Raw genomic sequence first — 19,295 nt, 5'->3', positions numbered from 1 at the left:
ACGTTAAAGCGCTTTTAAAGCTACTGGGACTGGTCAAGCCACACGACGTTTCCCATGCTCACCAGACAGCGCGCCCTTTTCCTCCGTCTCGCTGTCACTCTCTGGCAAGTCGTTGAACTTCTCAATGTCCGCCAGGGATTGCCCGTAATGGGTGAGCTCTTCGTCCTCGTTCAGATTGTACATGTTCTTCTTTGTGTGGAGGCGCTGAAACAGTAAGACCGCAAACAATTAGGCAAAACCAGCGAAGAGTTACACACCAATGTGTGTCTAAATGGAAAATGAATTTCAATAAAGGAGAAGTGCCGGGTGGTGCATTTTGGTAGGAGGAACCTGCCTCTTGAGAAAAAAAGTCTAAATGGGATAGAGGCGCAAAGGGATCGAGGGGTACAGATTTTCAAATCATTAAAAGTAGCAGGTTAACAAAGCCATAAACATAGGATCAGGAGTAGGCCATTTAGCCCCATGAGCCTATTCCGCTATTCAATGAGATCATGGCTGATCTGCGACCTAACTCCATCTACCCGCCTTTGCCCATATACCCTAGTACCTTTGGTTAACAAAAATCTATCAATCTCAGATTTAAAACGAATTGATCTAACATCAATTGCTGTTTGCGGAAGAGTTCCAAACTTCTACCACCCGTTGTGTGTAGAAGTGTTTCCTAATTTCACTCCTGAAAGGTCTGGCTCCAATTTTTAGACTGTGCCCCCTAGTCCTAGACTCCCCAACCAGCGGAAATAGTTTCTCTCTATCTACCCTATCTGTTCCCCTTAATATCTTGAAAACGTCGATCAAATCACTCCTTAACCTTCTAAATTCTTGGAAATACAACCCTAGTTTGTGTAATCCCTCCTCATAACTTAACCCTTGAAGTCCGGGTATCATTCTGGTAAACCTGCGCTGCACTCCCTCCAAGGCCTTCCTAAGGTGTGGTGCCCAGAACTGCTCACAGTACTTCAGGTGTGGTCTAACCAGGGCTTTGAGAGCAAACAAAGCACTGGATTAGTGACTGAGAGCTGCTGATTGGTCTCTCCCCAAGACCAGGATTACTGTGGCCAATTGCAGCGCTCCTCCTACCACGCTGGCTGGGATCAGCTAGCGTGATGCAGGAAGTTATCGATCCTGGGACCTTCTGGTCTGTATAGCTCAGTTACATATCAAGGAAGTTCTCGCCCGTTTTTAGTCATCTCGTTTGTCCACAATCAGTTTCCTCCTCGTCTCCTGCCAATTACCCCACTTTTTAAAATATATTAACTCTCGGGATGGGGGCATCGTTGGTGAGGCCAGCATTTATTGCCCGTTCCTAGTTGCCCTTGAGAAGGTGGTGGTGAGCCTTCTCTTTGACTGCTGCAGTCCGTGTGGTGACGGTACTCCCACAGTGCTGTTAGGGAGGGAGTTCCAGGATTTTGACCCAGCGTCTCGTCAAAATTACATTACAAAACTGAACGAGGCAGGCAGGATCAGAACTGTCTACAGTGATGAAAAATCTAGGTCACTATTTAGAACTTAGGTAGGGGAGGTGGGGGAACCACCTACATAAGTAATATACACAGAGGCATCGGGGAAGGTGGGGCTGTAAAGGGAGCTATCGGTTGCAGCACATGCAGTAACATCAAAGGATTCAAATTCTCCACAATCTGGGGAATCGTGGTGACTGAATGGTCAGGTTCCCAGAGCACTTGAATCCACTGGGTGGGGAGGGGGGCGCGGGGAATTAATGACTGACGGACAGAACCCCCTGCAGCATTCCGAGCATCGCAGTCAGACAGTAGAATTCGGACTCATCCAGTGTTCTGAGCTCGGACCAAGGGTCAGCGGCCTGAAATGTTAACCCCACTTTCCTCGCGGCACAGATGCTGCCCGAGTATTTCCACCTTTTTCTGGTTTTTTAAATTTTATTTCCAGCCTCTGCAGTATTTTGCTTTTTGTTCAGTGAGGTGGAGATTGCAGCTGCGAGAGAGATTCGGAGGGCAGAGCTGCGAGAAGGAATTGCCTTAAGCACCTCGTGGAAACAGCCCGAGTGCTTCATTCCCAATGGAATACTTTGATGCACAGTGCCTGCTGTTAAGATAGGTAGACATGTGCGCACAGCAAGATCCCACACACACGCGCGGCAACGAGATAACCAATTCCCGTCTACTTCTGACAATTCAAAATGTACTCCTGATCATTTTTTTGCTACTAATTAAACATAGCAAAGCGGGAATTTAGAGTTGTAATAATTAAATTATCCGATCATTTAAAATTGCCTAATTCAAACGAAGAATGGACCAAATCTGCTTTTGGTAGCATTGAGGAGTCCTCCCTGCTTTTCTTGGAATGACTGAACTGAACAGAGGTGAGACACTTTTGCGTTTCATTTTTAGCTTGTTTATTGGGTTGTTTAGTACTGATACTGGTCTCTGTGGAGTGTGATGCACAGTCATCGGACTCAAGTCATACTGCCAGCTGTGTCTCGCATTGAGCTTAAGGGTAGAGGATCTCTGGCTGGTTACTTTCTTCTTACACTAAATGGTTCAAACAAAACTTTAGACAGTGCCCAGTATTTTGCCCGATAAATTTGGTGTGGTAATATCATATCTGCTTTTACTTCAGATTCTCCGGATATAACATTCAGTACGAGGAGCCCCTGGAGTGTAAGTGTCACGGGATCTTTAGCGTCCACTCGAACAGGCAGACGGGCACCTCGGTTTGAAGTCTCGTGTGTGAAGCAAGACATCTCCGACAATCCAGCCTCCCTTCAGTGCGGCAGCGGAGCGACCACGTACTCGAACCCCTGGCATGGGACTCGAAGCCACGACCTTCTGACTCGGAGGCGATGTACACCTATCAAACAACGTGTACGTCTCCTGATGGGATATTGTAAAGGCGGTCTGAAAGGGCAGCGCGACCAGCGACGAGGAAAAAAACCCACTCAGATTAGCAACATTTTCATCAGGCTGTTTTATATCCTTTGTTTTACCTGCCGCTCCAGGGAGAATCTCTTTGCCATCTTCTCGTCTGGAGTTATCCCGGTATCATATTCACCGAACCGTTTGTCAACAAACTTATTGGCCTTCCCCTTGTTCTGGTACTCCTTCAGCAAAGTCTCTGTGCGCTGGAAGACAAGTGAACAATAAAAGTCTCTTCAATTTTGCCGGTAAAATTGACAGTGCGATTATTCGACAATTTGCTTACACGCTGACTCAGGGATATATTGTGTTGGAAGGAAAGCCTGTTTTAAAACATCCCTAACGATGAGAACTTTAATACAAAAGCAGAATACTGTAGATGCTGGAAATCTGAAAATAATAAATTATTAGAACTTTAATGGTGGCTAAACCACGTGCAACTACAAGCTGAGAAACAGGAGCATTTATTAACAGGCATTATCTGTCAGGCGAAGGCAGCTGATATCCAAGGACAAATCTTGGGATGCTATGGGATCAGCAGAACGGAGTGCTACAGTCTTGAGATAAGACACCATGGGGGAGAAATTCAGTAGGTTGCGCCGCCCGTTAGCGCCTTAAGAGGGCGCTAAGTGGGTCGCAAGCCAACTGGCGCCCGGGCGCAGCACTGCCCACGCCTCCCGCTAAATTCCGCGGGACGTTAGTGGTGGCGCTAACCGTTAGTGCTGCGCAGCTGCCGATGACATCATCGGTGTGCGCAGCGCCCCGCTGACACCCCGGCCGCGATATTTGGCAGCGCCCCGATTTACCGCCGGACGCTATGTCCCGACGGGTTCAGGGGGGCCTACCTGCGGCCGGGGAGACGCAAATTAAAGGTAAGGTGCGGGGGCGGCCATTTTTGTTGTTGGCCGCCTGCCAGCAGCTGCCTGCGCTCCCGTCCCTGGCCTCCTGAACCCCCCCACCACCGCGGAGTGCCGGCTGCGCTCCAAGAGCCCGGCACTTCTCCTCGGTGCCGGGCTCTTTTACCTGCACTCCCGATCCTCGGGGGCCCAGCTGGGTCACAGATCGCGCTGCACAAGGCCCCTCCCCTTTAAGAAGGGGAAGAAGGCCTGCAATATCGCAGCATGACGTGCCGCAGCATGTGGCACTGCGGCATGTAGCGCCACGATATTCACTCGCAGCGCCCCAAGAGGGATGCGGGGCGCCTCCAGTAGCGCCGCGCTTCCCTTTGGGGCGCAACCACTCAATTTCCGGTGCGGGGGTACGAATGTTTCCGGGGCGCTACTTTTAGCGCCCTGGCGAGGCTGGCGCCCCAAACAGGGCTATCCTCAATTTCTCCCCCCATTAAACTGCAACAAGTGACACGCATGATGAAGTAACCCCACGAAACGTTGAACCAATAATGAACAACCAGGGGTATAGGCATGCCTGAAGGAACCAAATCATTGAAACATAGCAGATAGGAGCACGAATAGGCCATTCGCTCCACCATTTAATGAGCTCATGGCTGATCATCCAAGTTCAGTACCCGGTCCCTGCCTTCTCCCCATATCCCTTGATCCTTTTAGCCTTAAGAAATATATCCAACTCCTTCTTGAATATATTTAATGTATTGGCCTCTACTGCCTTCTGTGGTAGAGAATTCCACAGGTTCACCACTCTCTGGGTGAAGAAATTCCTCCTCATCTCTGTCCTAAATAGCCTACCCCTTATCTTTAGACTGTAACCCCTGGTTCTGGACTCCCCGGCCATCGGGAACATCCTTCCTGCATCTAGTCTGTCCAGTCCTGTTAGAATTTTATAAGTTTCAATGAGATCCCCTCTCATTCTTCTAAACTCTAGCAAATATAAGCCTAATCGATCCAATCTCTCCTCATATGTCATTCCTGCCATCCCAGGTATCAGTCTGGTGAATCTTCGCTGAGCTCCCTCCATGGCAAGAACATTCTTCCTCAGATAAGGCGACCAAATCTGCACACAATACTCAAGGTGTGGTCTCACCAAGGCCCTGTACAACTGCAGCAAGACATCCTTGAGGTGTGCATGTGAGAATCACGAAGGAAATGTGGACACAAAGAATATAAGAACTAATACAATATCTAGCTTTTTTTCGCTGCCGTCGGCTAGGACAGACTGGTCCTGGTCTAACGGAAAGAAGTCGTCTAAAGATTCAACAGACTTCAAGTGATCGTCAGTTTGGCCACCGGGTACTTGAAGACTCCAGGACAGGCGTCCCTGTGTTTCTTATCTAAGCTGTGTATTAGAGGTTAAATAAAGATCATCTCTGTGAGAGAGACTGTGTCTTCGTGTGTTTCTGTTAGAGTGGGGTTCGTGGACTTGAATCCACCTTAACACCCAACGTGGGAGGTGCGACAGTCATAGATAATTCCGACAGAGTCAATGTCGAAGAGCCGGCACAGGCACGACAGGTCTGCATGGCCTCCTCCTGTGCTGCAGGTTTCTATGATTGTCTTTCTGGTTAGCCCGGAGAGCGTTACCATGTAGAATATACACGGTATCACTTTTTAACAAAATAACGGCCCAGAATTTGCTGGAGTGGGTCATTTTGCGGCGCGCCCCATGTGTTAGATTTTTTCCCCTCGCTCTCCAGCCTCCGGATTACGTTGCCGGCTGGCATGGTGGGAGCTTCATGCCTTCAAGAGGGAGCTGGGCCGGTTCCTGACTTTAAGCGGCTTGGGATGTTTTACTACGTTAAAGGCGCTATACAAATGCAAGTTGTTGTTGTTGATGACTGGGGCAGAGATCACATCATATGGATGGTAAGTGTCTTTATAGACAACACTCGGTCCGCGTGATCTCCTGGACGGGTTTTGATTGCCTGAGAGGGGTCGGAGAGGAATTTCCCCAGAGTATTAATGGCCCCGGGGATTTTCTCTGGTTTTGCCTCTCCCAGGAGATTATATGGCTGCAGGGGTGGGGTTGGGGCAGGGTGGGGGCGGGAGGGTGGGGATAGGAAGTGTCTAGCCATGATGCTCTGGCCACCGTGAGCGTGGGGCAGGCTTGATGGACCAGCTGGTCTTTTCCTGCCCGGCATTTTTGTACGTTTGGTACTCAGCCATCCCACACCCGAGCCAGAACAGTGCTCTAAAGGTGCAGCCGATGAGGACGATGGTCTGCCGGCCTGGCTCGCCGACGGGGCCTGGTGGGGTTGACCTTTTACTGAGGGCTGGGATTCTGCCCACTCAGAGACAGGTAACCCTTCCAGCCAGTGCCCCCGACTGCTAGGGTGGGTCCTAGTTACTCGAGCAGCAGGCGGAATTGCACGGTGTTTCGCTGGCTGAACAGTACCCCATCACCCACTTGGCGACTTTCCCCGAGCTTCAGAACCTTGCCAATCTGGATTTAAATAAATTAGGAGTGTGATCCTACAGCGAGATTATCCCTACTCTCTATGTGTTTTTCAGCAGTCTCAAAGATGGTGATGGGTTTCAGCTGTACAACACCCAGCTAAAATAAAGAAAACCCGAGCTGATTTATACTGTCTAAAACCCATAACCTGGATTATTTGGCAATTCATTGGCACAGACACTGAAGGCAGTTATAGCTGGATGAGTGCAGCTCCAACAACACTCAAGGAGCTCGACACCATCCAGGACAAAGTAGGCGGCTTGATTGGCACCCCATCCACCACCTTAAACATTCACTCCCTCCACCACCGGCGTACCGTGGCTGCAGTGTGTACCATCTACAAGATGCACTGCAGCAACTCGCCAAGGCTTCTTCGGCAGCACCTCCCAAACCCGCGACCTCTTCCACCTAGAAGGACAAGGGCAGCAGGCGCATGGGAACACCAGCACCTCCAAGTTCCCCTCCAAGTCACACACCATCCTGACTTAGAAATATATCGCCGTTCCTTCGTCGTCGCTGGGTCAAAATGCTGGAACTCCCTCCCTAACAGCACTGTGGGAGCACCTTCACCACACGGACTGCAGCGGTTCAAGAAGGCGGCTCACCACCACCTTCTCGAGGGCAACTAGGGATGGGCAATAAATGCTGGCCTTGCCAGCGACACCCAGATCCCATAAACAAATTTTTTAAAAAGCTAGTTACATATGCCAATTAAACTGTGGGGTTGTTCTCCTTAGAGCAGAGGTGGAGATTTAAGAGGAGGCGTTCAACATTAGGAACGGTTTTGATCGAGCAGATGGGGAGAAACCGTTTCCACAGGCAGGAGGGTAGCAAACCAGAGGAAATAGATTTAAGATAATCGGCAAAAGAACCAGAGGCAAGATGAGTAGTTTTTTTTTTACACGGCGAGTTGTAGTGATCTGGAAAGCACTGCCTGAAAGGGTGGTGGAAGCAGATTCAATAGTAACTTTCAAAAGAGAATTGGATAAATATTTGAACAGGAAACATTTGCAGGGATATGGGGAAAGAGCAGAGGGAGTGGGACTAATTGGAGAGAGAGCTCTTTCAAAGAGCCGGCACGATGTGCCGAAAGTCCTCCTCCTGGGCTGTGTGATTCTATGATCGGCATTACATTATGCGACATACACAACAGGTGGTGCAAAATATAATCTCTTACCCGTTTAATAGATTTGGACCGAGATATTCCAGGCAGACCACGGTCATGCTTCGTCTTCCGGCCGAGAATATCGAACTTCTGCTTGTTTATTTTCACCTCAAACGGATTTGTCTTGATGTCTCGTGTGGATTTTGTCTTCCGTACTTTATCGGAAGTAATCTTCTTCTTCTGAACTTTCCCCATCTTTCACAGTTCTGAATAACTGTAAAAAGAAAAATCCTTTGCAATGCATACAACTGCCTTCACAAGCTTATTCAGCGTATCGGTACGATCATACTTAAGAGAAATACTCTTATAAATATTGCAGCAACATGTGATACTCTGACTGCTCCACCACAAGTAACGGTCCTGTAAACACCAATACTATGGGTTGCTAACTCTGGTTGGATGTATTCCTCGTGGTTGGATGTATTCCTCGAGGTTTCAACACTTGAAACACCTCCAAACGCCCTGACCGCACACTCACCTCCTGACTCTCCAAAGCCTTTCCACAAGGCACAAGCAAGTGTGATGGAATACTCTCCACTTGCCTGGATGAGTGCAGCTCCAACAACACGCAAGAAGCTCGACACCATCCAGGACAAAGCAGCCCACTTGATTGGCACCCCATCCACCACCTTAAACACTCACTCCCTCCACCACCGGCGCACCGTGGCTGCAGTGTGCACCATCTACAAGATGCACTGCAGCAACTCACCAAGGCTTCTTCGGCAGCACCTCCCAAACTCGCGACCTCTACCACCAAGAAGGACAAGGGCAGCAGGTGCATGGGAACACCACCACCTCCAAGTTCCCCTCCAACTCACACAATATTCTGACTTGGAAGTATATCGCCGCTCCTTCATCATTGCTGGGTCAAAATCCTGGAACTCCCTCCCTAACAGCACTGTGGGAGTACCTTCACCACACGGACTGCAGCGGTTCAAGAAGGTGGCTCACCACCACCTTCTCTAGGGCAATTAGGGATCGGCAATAAATGCTGGCCTTGCCAGCGACGCCCACATCCCAGGAATGAATTTTAAAAAAACTCCCGCTATTGGATGCCCAACACTGCCTTCCTTCCCAGCCAATTGGAAAGCGAACACTCTTCACTGCCCGATTGGATGAATCTTGCCCGATTGGATGAATCTTGACCATTCTTAAAAAAGCCTTATTTTCCCCATCTCCGACATTTTTGGAACTAATAAACAAAATGATAATGGGGAATAAGGAAATGGCAGAGAAATTAAAGAAATTCTTTGTGTCTGTCTTCACGAAGACGCAAAAAACCTCCCGGAAATACAGACTGTAAAAGCTTCTATAGGTATGTAAAAAGGAAAAGATTAGCAAAAGTAAATGTGGGTCCCTTACATGCTGAGACAGGAGAAATTATAATGGAGAATAAGGAAATGGCAGAGAATTAAACAAATACTTTGGGCTAGATTTTCGTGGAGCCGTCAGGCGGTGTTTCATGCGTGTGGGGGGGGGGGGATCCCAAATTTGGGGATCCCGACACCATCCCGCCCAAAACCCCGCCCCACGTAAGTTTCAGGGGTGGCGGGTACCCGCCCCGCACTGGGACCCGCCGAAACCAGGTGGGAAGGGATTAGTGCCAATTAACTGCCTGTTAACAGGTAGTTAACAGGCAGTTTTTAGCCTAATCCCTATTTTGAGGGGTGTCGTGTGGGTTTCCCGGCGGCTCCAAACCACGCCAGGTTAGTGCAGGCGGGCCGTCGGGTTGAAGGACTTGGAGGGGTCGCGATGTCGATGTTCAGGTGAGTGATGGGTGCATGAGTGCAAAGGTAAGTGTGTTTTGTGTGTCTAAAGAACTTTTACTTACCTTAACAGCCTTTCTTCCTGTAGCCGTTGGGAGCCCATCACTCAGCCGGCACGTAAAGCCGAACGGCTGCGATCTGTGAAAAGTGACAGCCTTCAGCTTTGCGTGCCGGTAAGAGTTCTAACTGAGTCTGTGCAGAATGACTCATGGTAGAACTCAGACTGTCAGTGTTTGGCAGCTTCAAACAGCTGTGAAACACTGATATTTAATCTGTCAAAAACTCTTGACAGATGAAATTTCAGTCTGTGACGTCACCTGTTGCCGGGTGGCCCTTAATTGGCCTGCTGAGCCCGCTGGGCGGGCTCAACAAGGTCAATCAAGGGAAAATCGCGCGGATTGACCGGACGTTGAAGTAGGCGGGTCTAAAACCCGAAAGGGGAAGTCCCACCGTCTTCCCGACAGGTTCGGGAAAATCTACCCCTTTGTGTCTGTCTTCCCAGAACTTCCCGGAAATAGTTGAGAACCAAGGGTCTAGTGAGAATGAGGAAATGAAAGAAATCAGTATTAGTTAAAAAAATGTACTGGAGAAATTAAATGGACTGAAAGCCGATAAATCCCCATGACCTGACGGCCTACATCCTAGGGTTTTGAAAGAGGTGGCTATAGAGATATTGGATGCATTGGTTGTCATTTTCCAAAATTCCATAGATTCTAGAACGGTTCCCGCGGATTGGAAGGTAACAAATGTAACCCCACTGTTTAAGAAAGGAGGGAGAGAGAAAACGGGGAACTACAGACCAGTTAGCCTGACAGTAGGGAAAATGCTAGAATCTATTATTAAGGATGTGGTAAAAGGGCATTTAGAAAATAATAATAGGATTGGGCAGAGTCAACACGGATTTATGAAAGGGAAATCGTGTTTGACAAATCTGTTAGAGTTTTTTGAGGTTGTAACTAGCAGAATAGATAAGGGGGAACCAGTAGATGGGGTGTATTTAGATTTTCAGAAGGCATTCGATAAGGTGCCACACAACAGGTTATTAAACAAAATTAGGGCTCATGGGATTGGGGGTAATATACTCGCACGGATTGAGGATTGGTTAATGGACAGAAAACAGGGAGTGGGAATAAGTGGGTCATTTTCGGGATGGCAGGCTGTAACTAGTGGGGTGCCGCAAGGATCAGTGCTTGGGCCTCAGCTATTCACAATCTACATCAATGATTTGGATGAAGGGACCAAATGTAATATATCCAAGTTTGCTGGTGATACAAAGTTAGGTGTGAATGTAAAGTTGTGAGGAGGATGTAAAGAGGCTTCAAGGGAATATAGACAGGTCAAGTGAGTGGGCAAGAACATGGCAAATGGAATATAATGTGGAGAAATGGGAAGTTATCCACTTTGGTAGGAAAAATAGGAAAGCAGAGAATTTTTTAAATGGTGAGAGATTGGGAAATGTTGGTGTTCAGAGGGACCTGGGTGCTCTTGTACACGAATCACTGAAAGTTAACATGCAGGTACAGCAAGCAATTAGGAAAGCAAATGGTATGTTGGCCTTTATTACAAGAGGATTTGAGTATGAGTAAAGACGTCTTACTGCAATTATATAGGGCCCTGGTGAGACCACACCTGGAGTATTGTGTACAGTTTCGGTCTCCTTACCTAAGGAAGGATATACTTGTCATAGAGGATGGGTGAGACGAGGATGGGGTTAGGTGGGGTAGAGGAAGGCGGGAATAGGGAGAGGTTAGGTATGTGTGTGTGGCAGGCGGGCGGTGAGGGTAGAGCTGCCTCAGATACACAATGTCAGGACCCAGGCAGCAGTGAGTCTGAGATTAGGGGGTTTTATATAGAGACCGGTTCCTGCCTATTGCAAACAGCATAAACAGCCCCAAATCCCCCAGTCTCCAGACTCCCAACCCTCCCGGGCCCCAGCCCTCCAACCCCCTCAGACCTCCAGTCCCCTGGACCCTCTCCAGTCCACCTGCCCCTCTCCATATCCCCAGACTCCAGTCCCCCTCCGGATCCCCAGATTCCAGTCCTCCGGATCCCCAGACTCCAGTCCCCCCGATCCCCAAACACCAGTCCTCCCGATCCCCAGACTCCAGTCCCCCCAATCCCCAGACTCCAGTCCCCCCGATCCCCAGACTCCAGTCCCCCAGATCCCCAGACTCCAGTCCTCCAGATTCCAGTCCTCCAGACTCCAGTCCCCCAGACCCCAGTCCCCCAGATTCCAGTCCCCCAGACTCCAGTCCCCCAGACTCCAGTCCCCCAGACTCCAGTCCCCCAGATTCCAGTCCCGCAGACTCCATACTCCAGTCCCCCAGATCCCCAGTCTCTAGTCCCCCAGATCCCCAGACTCCAGTCCCCCAGACTCCAGTCCCCCAGATTCCAGTCCCCCAGACTCCAGTCCCTCAGATCCCCAGTCTCTAGTCCCCCAGACTCCATACTCTAGTCCCCCAGATCCCCAGTCTCTTAGTCCCCCAGATCCCCAGACTCCAGTCCCTCAGATCCCCAGACTCCAGTCTCTCAGATCCCCAGACTCCAGTCCCTCAGATCCCCAGACTCCAGTCCCCCAGATTCCAGTCCCCCAGATTCCAGTCCCCCAGACTCCAGTCCCCCAGATCCCCAGACTCCTGTCCCCCAGACTCCAGTCCCCCAGATCCCCAGACTCCAGTCCCCCAGATCCCCAGACTCCAGTCCCCCAGACCCTCAGACCCCAGTCCCCCAGACTCCAGTCCCTCAGATCCCCAGACTCCAGTCCCCCAGACTCCAGTCCCCCAGATCCCCAGACTCCAGTCCCCCAGATCCCCAGACTCCAGTCCCCAGACTCCAGTCCCCCAGACCCTCAGTCCCCCAGACCCTCAGATCCCCAGACCCTCAGATCCCCAGACTCCAGTCCCTCAGATCCCCAGACTCCAGATCCCCAGACTCCAGCCCCCAGTCCCTCAGATCCCCAGACTCCAGTCCCCCAGACTCCAGTACCCCAGATCCTCAGACTCCAGTCCCCCAGGACTCCAGTCCCCCAGATCTTCAGACTCCAGTCCCCCAGGGCTCCAGTCCCCCAGATCCCCAGACTCCAGCCCCCCAGACTCCAGTCCCCCAGGACTCCAGCCCCCCAGACTCCAGTCCCCCAGATCCCCAGACTCCAGCCCCCCAGACTCCAGTCCCCCAGACCCGGATCCCCAGACTCCAGTCCCCCAGACCCTCAGATCCCCAGACTCCAGTCCCCCAGACTCCAGATCCTCAGACTCCAGTCCCCCAGGACTCCAGTCCCTCAGATCCCCAGACTCCAGTCCCCCAGACTCCAGTCCCTCAGATCCCCAGACTCCAGTCCCCCAGACTCCAGTCCCTCAGATCCCCAGACTCCAGTCCCTCAGATCCCCAGTCCCCCAGATCTCCAGTCCCCCAGATCCCCAGACTCCAGTCCCCCAGACCCGGATCCCCAGACTCCAGTCCCCCAGACCCCAGTCCCCAGACTCCAGTCCCCCAGACCCGGATCCCCAGCCCCCCGCCGCTCCCCACATCCTCACTCACCGCCGCCGGTAACCACGGAGAGCGGGTCTGCTCCACGCGCCCGTTGCCAGGGAGACTTCCAGCCCGTCGCTCCACTCCCCACGCGCAGCCCGGGCACCAACACCGACCCGAGTCAAAGGTCACCCGGTGCCTGATCCAGGGCACTTCCGCTTCCGGGCGGCGGCCGCTCGGAGCGCCGCCATCTTTGTTGCTGGCAGGAACTGACCCTCACTGACCCCGCAGGCCTTCACTCTGTCAACAAGCTTATGCCCCATAACCTTAGCCAGAAACAAATGCAGCACTTCGACTTTGAGGAATTTCATCAGGTAAAAGTTGCACACACGAAAAAAATAATCAGGAAATTATTCCAAACCACTGTGTGATTAAGACAAAACAAATTGGGAGGAAAAGATGGAAACACTTAGCAATGTAAGTGCACTGAGCGAGCTTTTGGTCATCTGTCCTAATATCTCCTTCGGTTTATTTTATTCATTCCTGGGATGTGGGCATCGCCGGCATTTATTGCCCACCCCTAATTGCACTAGAGAGGGTGCAGAGGAGATTTACGAGGACGTTGCCAGGACTGGGGAATTTTAGCTATGAGGAAAGAGTGGAGAGGCTGGGGTTGTTTTCCTTGGAACAGGGGAGGCTGAGGGGAGACCTAGTTATGAGGGACCTGTTAAATCCGTGAATCTTAAGGTATGGTGTTCTTCAATAAATAGACGGAGACTGCAGATGAACAATCAACAGGTGTTTACTGGATGAGGGTATTCTAAAAACTAACAGTACAGATCCCTACTCAGGGTTTATATACAGGTGTGGTCACTGCCGGTACTACAGTATACAGGAGCTGTAAAAGTAGTTCTCTTAAAGGTACATACACTACAATTCCTCCCCTTTTAGATTAACAGTACCATAACATTCAAATAACAGTTAACACTTTTAACATGCACATTAACTGAAATAGTCCATTTATAGATTCAGTCTTTGGGGCGGCTTCCTGATCCTTTCTGGATAGCGCCTTTCCTGAGTGTCTTGTCCTTGGTGCGGAGGGGATTCTGGCCCCCTGTCGTCGGTTAGTTCATCAGCTTCCGATGCTACTGTTTCTGGGGTAGATGTTACCGGTATGTCGGGTTCATCACCAGGTACGCGAGACATGGAGTTGACTCGTTCCTGTGACGCTAGGATCTGGTCGACATGGCGTCTCACAATGTTCTCCCCAACATCCACTGTGTACATTAGTGGCCCCTGCCGCGTGCATATCGTTCCTGGTTGCCATTTCTCTGTTCGGTAGTCGCGGGCCAAGACTGGTTGTCCTACATTGAAGCTCCTTGTCGGCTTCTCATTGATGTGCTGGAATTGCTTATTCTCAACATTTCTTCGTACATTTGGTCTGAGCAAATCCAGACGAGATCTCAACCTTCGGTTAAAGAACATCATGGCCGGGGTCTGGTTGGTAACTGCATGTGTTGCATTTCTGTAGGCTAACAGGAAATTGTCCACCTTATGCTGCAGTGGAATGTCGTCATCGCACATGGCCCTTACTGCCTTTTTAAAGGTTTGTACGAACCTCTCAGCCAATCCATTTGTGGCTGGATGATACGGGGCGGATGTGTAATGCCTTACCACATTCCTTCTCATAAATTTCCGAAACTCTTCGGACACAAACTGTGGTCCGTTATCAGAGCAAATCTGTTCTGGCAAGCTGTTCCTGGCAAATATGGTCCGTAGGACTGCAATAGTTTTCTCCGTAGTGGTGGAGGACATTTTGATCACCTCAGGCCATTTCAAGTGCGTATCCACTGCTATTAAGAACATTGAGTCCATGAATGGACCCGCAAAATCAATATGCACCCGTTGCCATGGAGAGGAGGGCCACTCCCATGGGTGTAGAGGGGCATGTGGTGGTGCACTTTGGACCTTCTGGCATCCTGAGCAGCTCTTTGTTAGGTCCTCAATTTGTTGATCGATTCCCGGCCACCACACATAAGCCCTAGCAAGGCTTTTCATTTTCACCCCTCCCAGATGGCCTTCGTGAAGCTCATTGAGTACTCTCTCCCTTAACTTGGGTGGAATTACCACTCGGGATCCACACATCAATGTCCCCTGGCTGTTCTCTTCTGGATGAGAATGCTGGCAACAGTGAGTCGCCATGTGTTGGCCATCCCTTCACCGTCAAATCATATACCCGAGACAGTGTCGGATCATTTCGGGTCTCCTTCTCTATATCCGCGTTAGTTACTGGCAAGCGTTCAATTATAGTTGAATAAAATATTTCGACAGGGTCCACTGCTGGTACTTCCTCCGCAGTAGGCAGTGGCAGGCGTGATAGCCCATCAACGTTTCCATGCTGTTTCGTGCCCTTATACTCTATTTCATATTGGTTCGCCCCTAGAAAAAGGGACCATCTTTGTAGCCGTTGCGCAGTCATCACCGGAACGCCCTTCTTTGGATTAAAGATGGAGACAAGTGGTTGGTGGTCAGTCAGCAAGGTGAACTTCTGCCCGTGCAGATAGTGGTTGAACTTTTTCACTCCCCATACTAGGCTGAGGGCCTCCCTGTCAATCTGGGCGTAGTTGCGCTCGGCTGAGGTTAGTGACCGAGACGCAAAGGCTACTGGCCTCTCCAACCCGTCTGGGAATTTGTGTGACAGCACCGCTCCAATACCATAGGGTGATGCATCACACGCCAACCGAATTGGTAGTGCTGGGTTGAAATGAGCCAACACCTCTTTTGATGTGATCAATTCTTTGCACTTCTGGAAAGCTCGTTTACATTCGTCATTCCACTTCCATGGTACCCCCGTTTGCAGTAGGGTGTTCAGTGGGTGTAATACTGTAGACAAATTTGGTAAGAACTTATGGTAGTAGTTCACCAGCCCGAGGAACGACCTCAGTTGTGACACATTTTCTGGTGCTGGAGCCTTGACTACTGCCTCAATCTTTTCAGGGGACTTATGTAACCCCTCTTCATCAATAACGTGGCCACAATACGAGATCTGCTTCTGAATAAAATTCGTATTTGTGGCGATTAGCTCGTAGCCCATATTCCTTCAATCTAGTGAGCACCTGCTCCAGGTTGGCGAGGTGATCGCTGTCATTTTCGTCTGTGACCAGGATGTCGTCCAAATAACACTGGGTCCCTGGAATCCCTTGCAGGACTTGATCCATTGCCCTTTGCCAAATAGCCGGAGCTGATGCTACCCCGAACACCAGCCGGTTGTATTGGTAGAGACCTTTGTGAGTGTTGATCGTGAGGTATTGTTTCGAGGCTTCTTCTACCTCCATTTGCAGGTACGCCTGGGCCAGATCAATCTTAGTGAAGCGTTTTCCTCCAGATAGCGAGGCGAAAATATCTTCAATCCGCGGAAGCGGATATTGTACCGTGTGAAGGACTGGGTTCACTGTCACCTTAAAGTCCCCACAGATGCGAACCTTCTTTGGTTCCCCAGGCGTATTACTCAACGACCTCTTCATTACAGGAACGATGGGTGTAGCCCACTCGCTCCAGTCCATTTTGGACAGTACTCCTGAATGTTCCAAACCTTCCAGCTCTGCTTCGACGGCTGGGCGGATCGCATAAGGCCTTAAAAAACTTTGGGCTTGCATTTTCCTCTATTTTGATCGTCGCTGTTATGCCTTTTAGTGTTCCGAGTCCCTCCTGGAACACTTCTTGTGCGTCAGTTAGCATTTTTGACAGTCGTCCAGGTGTGACGTCGTCATCATTTTTGGCCTCTACCGTCAGTGCCTGTATGGAATGCCAATCTAACTGTATCTTCCGGATCCATTCACGTCCAAGTAGTGGTGGTCCTCCATCTGGCAATACATATTGTTGTGTATGTACCTTTAAGGGAATAACTGGTCTCAGACTGCAGTACCGGCAGTGACCACCCCTGTATAAAAGGCCCTAGCAGGCTTCTGTAGTTTCAGTTTCCAGGTTGTCTCCATTCAGTAAAGACTTGTTATAATCAACTCCTGCAGTCCGTGTCTCAATTATACACGGACATAATACTGGCAACGAGCAGATACAAACTTACCTACAATCTGCACCACCTCATGGGGATCCATCCCTGAAGTGAAGTTATCAGAGGTCGAGGCCAGAAGGAAGAAAGAAATAGTAGAAACGGGCGTCGACCGTGGGCATCCACCTCTGAGTCAGCGGAGTTGAAGATTTGCAGGAGAGGCTGTTGAGAGCGGGGCTTGGTTATCCTGTCGATGGTGCTTCAGCTAATCGGGCTGGTGGCAGGTAGTACACTGATCCTTCCTGGGCTGCGGCGGTCTAGAGTTCGAGCGGGTGGCTTGCAACGGGGCCAAGCAGCGTTGTCGGGAAGAGGAGAGAGAGAGAGGGTGGAGCACACTGGGCGCGGCTGGTGCTACGAATCCGGGCAGCGTACAGACCCGAGAAGAGGGAGGCAAGAGTCCCGCAGGGTTGTTCCGACGACGGGGAAATAAAAAGAAAAAGAATTAAATGCGCAAAAAGCCGCGAGGAGCTGCAGTTTGCCACGGAAACCGCGGAGAGCGGCGTTAGCAGCGGCGCGGGGGGAAGTGCGCGAAGACCATAGGGCGTCGCCATCAAGGCATAAAACGCCAGCAACAGCGGAGAAGACAAAAGAGTGGGAGGCACCATTTTGTTAAATCGGGGAAGAAGGCAAAGCGCGGGAGGCGCCATCTTAGATTTTCAAGATGCCAAAGACTGGCTATATCACTGCCTTTGATAATGCAATAGAAGACTGGACCACGTATGTGGAAAGAGTCGAGGTATATTGCGAGGCAAACGAAATAGCTGATGAGAAAAAGGCATCGGTATTGCTAAATTTAATGGGCGCAAGAACGTACGGCCTATTGCGGGACCTGATTACTCCGGCCAAACCGAAGGCGAAGAGTTTTAACGAAGTTGTTGCTATCCTACAGGAACACCTAAATCCTACACCGCTGCTGATAGCAGAAAGATTTAAATTCCACAGGAGAAATCAGCATAAAGATGAGAGCAATGCTGATTACCTTACGGAACTACGCAAGCTATCAAAGCACTGCCAGTTCGGAGCAGGACTGGCAGATACCTTACGGGACAAATTTGTCTGTGGACTCCTGAGTGAAGGAACCCAGACGAGGTTACTCTCAGAGGAAGAGCTGACGCTGGATAAGGCTTTCAGCGTGGCGGTATCGTACGAAGCAGCAGCAAGGGGAGCTGCGGAAATACAACAACAGCCACAGGAATACGGCACCCACGAAATGACACGGGGATTTGCAAAATGTTATCGCTGCGGCAGAACAAACCATGACCAGAAGGACTGCTGGCCCAAGGACAAAATATGCAGGCAATGCGGAAAGATGGGACACATTGCACGAGTTTGCAGGTCTGGGAAGAAGACCAACGACAACAAAAAGGCTACTAAGGAACCGTACAGGAAAGTACAAAAGATGACGGACAGTAGTTCCGAAGACCAGATGAGCGATAGTGAATCCGGGAACAAGAGACTAAGCTGTCTCAAACTTCACAACGTAATCGCAAAAGAGGATCACCGAACCATTTGGGTCACCCTCACGATAGCAGGGTCCCAAGTCAAAATGGAATTGGATACAGGATCAGCTCTAACCGTCATGAATCGACGAGACTACGAGCGGCTATTCTCACACATACCCTTGAGAGAGACATCCATTGTCTTGAGGATGTATACGGGGCAAAAAGTATACCCCAGAGGAAAAATAAGGGTGCCTGTCGAATACAACGGCAAGAAAATATGGAAATTGTATCTCTACATACTGCAAGATGGTGGACCATCGTTATTGGGACGTGAATGGATCAGAAAGATAAGTTTAGACTGGCACTCCATTCAGGCACTGATGGTGGCTGGTAAAAAGGATGACGACGTCACTCCTGGACGATTGTCAACAATCTTAGCTGACGCCAAAGAGGTATTTCAACAAGAACTGGGCACTCTTAAAGGCGTAACCGCCTCGATAAAAATAGAGGAGAATGCAATTCCCAAGTTTTTCAAAGCAAGACCGGTACCATATGCAATTCGCCCAGCCGTCGAGGCAGAGCTGGAGAATCTGGAGAATGCAGGCGTATTATCTAAGGTAGACTGGAGCGAGTGGGCGACACCCATCGTTCCTGTCATGAAGAAAACATTAAATAATAAGTCTGAGGAGCCAAGGAAGGTTCGCATCTGTGGGGACTTCAAGGTGACGGTGAACCCAGTCCTTTACACAGTACAATATCCTCTTCCACGGATAGAAGATATCTTCGCCTCACTATCTGGAGGGAAGCGTTTTACAAAAATTGACCGAGCACAAGCATATTTGCAGATGGAGGTTGAAGAATCCTCTAGGAAGTATCTCACGATAAACACTCACAAAGGTCTTTACCAGTATAATCGACTGGTTTTCGGAGTAGCATCAGCTCCGGCGATATGGCAAAGAGCGATGGAACAAGTCCTGCAAGGGATTCCGGGGACTCAGTGTTACTTGGACGACATCCTAGTGACAGGTGAAGATGACAGTGAACACCTTGCCAACCTAGAGCAGGTGCTCAGTAGACTACGTGAACATCGGCTATGAGCCAATCGCCCCAAGTGCGAGTTTTTTAAGA

At 50.1% G+C, this 19,295-nt stretch overlaps 1 protein-coding gene across 1 annotated transcript in view; it reads right to left on the bottom strand.

The window, feature by feature from the left end:
* The window catches only part of nop14 (NOP14 nucleolar protein homolog (yeast)), a 72,944-nt gene extending 60,082 nt beyond the window's left edge, over window positions 1-12,862 (bottom strand). Inside the window, exons 1-4 of the mRNA XM_085974636.1 lie at window positions 12,726-12,862; window positions 7,435-7,636; window positions 2,963-3,097; window positions 63-204 (exon numbers count right to left, since the gene is read on the bottom strand). Of these exons, the coding sequence (XP_085830762.1) occupies window positions 63-204; window positions 2,963-3,097; window positions 7,435-7,617 (460 nt within the window). The 5' untranslated portion in view covers window positions 7,618-7,636; window positions 12,726-12,862. The remainder of the gene's footprint in view (window positions 1-62; window positions 205-2,962; window positions 3,098-7,434; window positions 7,637-12,725) is intronic.
* Between the last annotated feature and the right edge of the window lie 6,433 nt (window positions 12,863-19,295).

Source organism: Somniosus microcephalus, chromosome 1 (assembly GCF_052327205.1).
Source record: "Somniosus microcephalus isolate GS21.2 chromosome 1, FLI_Smic_1.0, whole genome shotgun sequence".
Lineage (NCBI taxonomy): Eukaryota > Metazoa > Chordata > Chondrichthyes > Squaliformes > Somniosidae > Somniosus > Somniosus microcephalus.
The sequence above is the reverse complement of the archived record's forward strand: the minus strand, read 5'-3'. Positions and strand labels throughout refer to the sequence as shown.